This window comes from Sesamum indicum, linkage group LG3, assembly GCF_000512975.1.
Source record: "Sesamum indicum cultivar Zhongzhi No. 13 linkage group LG3, S_indicum_v1.0, whole genome shotgun sequence".
Taxonomy (NCBI): domain Eukaryota; kingdom Viridiplantae; phylum Streptophyta; class Magnoliopsida; order Lamiales; family Pedaliaceae; genus Sesamum; species Sesamum indicum.
Genome location: NC_026147.1, coordinates 8,587,532 through 8,592,664, shown reverse-complemented (window position 1 = coordinate 8,592,664; position 5,133 = coordinate 8,587,532). Strand labels below are relative to the sequence as shown.

At 36.6% G+C, this 5,133-nt stretch overlaps 1 protein-coding gene across 3 annotated transcripts in view; it reads left to right on the top strand.

Moving 5' to 3' along the window:
- Positions 7 to 5,133, top strand: part of LOC105157721 (NADP-specific glutamate dehydrogenase) — a gene marked incomplete at its 5' end in the record, with an annotated part of 6,844 nt that continues 1,717 nt past the window's right edge. For 2 of the 3 annotated variants that reach the window (XM_020692549.1, XM_020692550.1), the window contains 14 exon segments: positions 7 to 102; positions 654 to 783; positions 899 to 1,100; positions 1,373 to 1,459; positions 1,555 to 1,614; positions 1,700 to 1,786; positions 2,346 to 2,417; positions 2,492 to 2,547; positions 2,970 to 3,055; positions 3,615 to 3,705; positions 3,773 to 3,930; positions 4,062 to 4,153; positions 4,662 to 4,736; positions 4,891 to 4,964. In XM_020692549.1, the coding sequence (XP_020548208.1) occupies positions 7 to 102; positions 654 to 783; positions 899 to 1,100; positions 1,373 to 1,459; positions 1,555 to 1,614; positions 1,700 to 1,786; positions 2,346 to 2,417; positions 2,492 to 2,547; positions 2,970 to 3,055; positions 3,615 to 3,705; positions 3,773 to 3,930; positions 4,062 to 4,153; positions 4,662 to 4,736; positions 4,891 to 4,964 (1,366 nt within the window). 3 annotated transcript variants of the gene reach the window in all.

The following is a 5,133-nucleotide window of genomic DNA, read 5'->3' as shown; positions in this document are numbered from 1 at the left end:
GAGGAGAGGAGCACAATAATAGCTTGCTTCACAAAGAGGCTCTTCGCCTACAGCAAGCCTCTAAGGAGAAGATAATAGTTGATAAGCCAATTTATGTGAAAGGTGACTTTCTGTTGCTATACAATCTTATGTCATTCATCTTTTCTCTGTTGTTTTGTCTGGGATATGCTGGCAATCTATTAGCGACCTCTTTTGTGCTGTCTGTTTGTGTTTGTTCTTGCTGTAATTGGAATTATGGTTTGGATTTATTCACAATGCTGTGCCTTTATGCTCTGCAATCTAGTGACTTCTATTTGATAATTGTTGTAGTATTTAATGAAGGAAATTGAACAAGGTAATGGAAACCAATTTGTCACATACTTCTTTTCTGACAGTACGTATCTAAATTTTTTTAGATGTTTTCCGATCCAGAGTAATAAATTAATCCACATATTAGTTGATATCTTTGGTACAGTGGTAAATAATTACTCAAGCATTTTCTATGCAATTTCATACGAAATAAAACTAAAACGGCATTTTCTGCAAGAGATTTTGTCTCTCCAATCTAGTATCCAGACAGGGGTATTTTCACTTGTACATTGCATTTCTCAGATTATCTGATGTCATTTCTGAAATTACTCTTGGCCTCATACCATGTTGAACCCTTAGCACAGCTCTTATGTCAAAAACGGCTGGATCAATTGTTGAGGCTGCATTGAGAAGGGATCCACATGAAACAGAATTCATTCAGTCTGTTCAAGAAGTGGTTCATGCTTTGGAAAGAGTAATTTCAAAAAATTCCAAGTAAGTTGTCTCATCAATATACTCTAATATAGTTGTTTCATCAATCAAGAAAATCTTGTCTTCACCATGATGAGTATTACCATCATCATAACAAAGAAGCCTTGCAACATTGCAGCTATGTCAATATTATGGAGCGGTTGTTAGAGCCTGAGCGTACCATTATCTTTCGGGTTCCATGGGTTGATGATAGGGGTGAGACACATGTCAACCGTGGATTTCGTGTTCACTTTAACCAAACACTTGGTCCATGCAGGGGTGGTCTGCGTTTTCATCCATTGATGAACTTGAGCATTGCCAAGTTTCTCAGTTTTGAACAGGTTTGATGCTGTTATACCTTGATCTGTAAAATTCCAGGTTTCATTTATAAATGCTTGTTCCCTATAATATGACAACCTCTTGAACGCATTAAGTATTTATGTTGAGTTTGCTTTGAGTTTCTCGAACTTCTGCACCTACTGGTAGGCTCTTAGATATAGAGTTAGTTAGCTGTCCTCTAATTCTTGTTTTGTTTCTCACAAAATCTAACTTGACATGAAATCTGAGATGTAATGCGTCTGAGGTAATAGCTCACAGCTTTATTTATGTGCAGACATTAAAAAATGCTTTATCTCCATACAGACTTGGTGGCTCTTCGGGTGGGAGTGATTTTGATCCAAAAGGCAAAAGTGATAATGAGGTGTTTTATATTTATTCTGCAATATTGTAGTTACAAAAGTTGAAATCAGAAATGATGTTGACTTGCTTCTTTCGTGTTGTGAACCACAAGTATAGATCATGAAATTTTGTCAGAGCTTCATGAATGAGTTGTACCGCTATTTGGGTCCTGACAAGGTATTGTTAGATGGGTTGATACAATCTGTTGAAGTATGTCTCTAGGATATTTCTTTGGTTATCTGACTTGCTTTTTATGATCCAGGATCTTCCTTCGGAGGAGATGGGTGTTGGCACCCGTGAAATGGGTTATTTGTATGGACAATATCGGCGCCTGGCTGGTCATTCTCAGGTTAGGTGCATAATTTATGGAGGTCTTTTGGTCTTGCTAAATTTGTGTTTGCACTTTCTAGTGTTGAACTAAACAAATGTTTATGGGCTGCCTTGGAATTGAAAGATTATGATTCTTTACATTAATATTTTGGAGATGAGACTATTGAAATCCTAAGGTAATAATTGTCGTAGCTCTTGTAATATGGCCGGAACAATGAAATTGTATAAGCAATTTGGATTCATTTTCATGGTTTGACATTATCAGCTATAATCTCCTAGTTTTGCTTTCCATGTGTTTGCACCAGTTTAAAAAATCTAGACTTGGTTCTGGCCAGTCCTAGGATCTAAAAGGTGAAACTTAATTTCCAAATAATACACAACGGAAAACCTTATGCCGTCACTAGTGCGGATTTCGTATATTTGAGTTTTCTCTTTCTGGTGTAAAGATGTTGGTCCAAACTCCATCCACTGAAATAGGTTTGTTCAAATATTACTCATGGTTATTCATGCAAGTTTTCAAGAATGTGATTTAAAATGAGAACTGATTGTGATTTTGATGTGTATTCCCTCATAAACAGGGAAGTTTTACAGGGCCTAGAGTAAACTGGTCCGGTTCCAGCCTTAGAACTGAAGCTACTGGTTATGGATTGGTGACTAACTTTCCCCTATTCTCTGTGTGCTTCAAATGTCTGTTCTTGTAATAGTACCGTCTTGCTTTTTACAGGTATTCTTTGCCCAACTTATGCTTGCTGACACGAATAAAGAACTGAAAGGACTAAGGTTTAACACTTTACTACTCATATCATATCAAAGATTGTTTACCTAATGCATTACTTATACGAATTGCTAAAGCTATACTACTTGTTTTGTTTTTACATCACTCAGCACATTTCTGTGCCCACATCCTCACCCAGGTTTTATCTATGTTTTACTCATACATACGAATGAAACTAATCCTTTTACATACTAAACAAATGCTTTTGTTTATTTAGAATGAGTGGCGGACTTATTTTATACCAGTTATAGGTTCATGAAATGACTCTGCACATTAATAAGATATAATGGAAGAAGCACAATAGTCTTGAATCTTGCACTCTCAAGTAACTGTGCTATGTTAGAGTGGAGGAAATGCATAACAGTTTTTTGAGTATCTTGTGGTTAGTATGTTTTGTTTTCACCATGTTTCACCTTTCGTTTCCCAGATGTGCAGTTAGTGGTTCCGGAAAGATATCAATGCATGTCCTAGAGAAGCTTATTGCATATGGTGCGCTTCCCATAACAGTATCAGGTAGGCTTCTCTATCTTCTTCTTCTTTGACATCGCCAATGCAGCTATATATTGTGATTACATGAGCTACCTTGAGTTTTATAGTTGTCTGATCGAAGTCTGCTGGCTGACATAATAACATACTATGCAAGGAATTAGAATGAACATAGAAACATTGCTGAATGGAAAGGGATATACAACGTGTTAACAGAAATTATATTTATGGCATGCTTTTACCCTATAGTGGCATGTCCGTGTCTTTGCAACATACCTGCACAACAGATGCCATACTCATGCTTTATAAAATTGACAATTTTTTATTCTATGAGGATCATTTTATCATTGTTGGAGAGTGACAGATAGATTCAATAACCTTTAAGCTGGACAGGCATCTCCATGGCAGTTGGTGCAGATCACAAATTTTTTGTATGATGATGCTTAGGGGCATCTAGTCTAAATTAAGTCTTTGATGCCTACTCTGAGATTATCTTATCTGATGAATGGTAAAATCGTCGGAGGGAATTCTTCTGTATCTTCCTGTTGCAGTTCATTTGCAATCTCCATTTGTTTGTGGTTCACAGATTCAAAGGGTTATTTGGTGGATGAGGATGGGTTTGATTTCATGAAAATATCTTTTCTAAGAGACATTAAAGCTCAGAATAGAAGTTTAAGGTTTGTAAGTTCACTGCTACTCACTTATAACTTTTAGTCTGCATCAGCTTATAAGTCATATTTGCAGAGACTATTCAAAAACGTATGCTCGTTCTAAGTACTACGACGAAGCAAAGCCTTGGAACGAAAGGTGTGATGTTGCATTTCCTTGTGCTTGCCAGAATGAGATCGATCAATCTGATGCCATCAATTTGGTAAACTCAGGATGCCGTATACTTGTAGAAGGTATTGCCCAATATTGTGCTTATGACTTTTGATTTTCTATCCACACATTATATCACTATGATTATTTTTACCATCATTTTTATATTGTTGTTGTGTTGTCACTATCGCTAATTACCTACAAATTCTTTCAGGCTCAAACATGCCTTGTACTCCTGAAGCAGTTGATGTTTTGAGGAAGGCCAACGTTCTAGTTGCTCCATCTATGGCTGCTGGAGTGGGAGGGGTATGACATTTTCTGTAAAACTGAGCTGCTGTTATCATCATGCTGTATAGTTCTAACATTTAAGCACAAGAAATGAAGAAAATATATTCCTTTAATGGTTGGCTGTGTGCTATAGTCTTAAGAACTCATAAATTGGTCCAAACATCAGAAATAAGTATTGGTTTGGAGGTGTTTATGAAATTCAATATGAAACTCAAGCAGGGGTTTAATTTTTCTGCTGGATTTAATGGTGTAATACATTTGATATCCACAGGAAAAATATAGACATTGTTGAAAACAAACCATTTGAATAAACCTATTGTTAATTGGACCTAGAAATGGTATTGGCCGTACTTGATAATAGAAGGATTTGGCAGAAATATGTAAAATTATCGGTTGAAGAGGAAAATTTGAATGTCTCGGTGTAAACATATTGTTGAAGGGCAACCATTATTATTTATATATCTGTTGTCGTCTTGTACTCCATTCCTTACAAATGATGTGCCAAGCTTCTGGTTGTTTATTATAGGTTATAGCTGGGGAACTAGAACTAAAAGAGTGCAATTTGAATTGGTCTCCTGAAGATTTTGAATCTAAACTGCAGGTAAGTGCTTCCTTTTAAGCATGACCAAACACATATAAGGCATTTAAAAGCAAATGAAATTGGCAAGGTTCACAACCTGATCTGTTCTGTTTAGAGCACTCAAATTTCTTACATTTCATATGTAATTTAAAATCCATTTTACTTGAAATGACAGGAAGCAATGAAGCAGACATACCAGAGAGCACTCAAAGCAGCAACTGATTTTGGTTATCAGAAAGAGAGTCCCGAGTAAGCTATTTCTCTCACAAGCCTCAATTTTTTCTGTCAGAACCGTATCATCCTGCTTGTTTGTATCATATGAATTCGATTATCATTGTCACAACTTCATCAGAATTTGTATAGCGTCATTTGTGCGCCCCCCCCCCCCCCCCCCCCCCACCCCCTCTCATTTATTCCT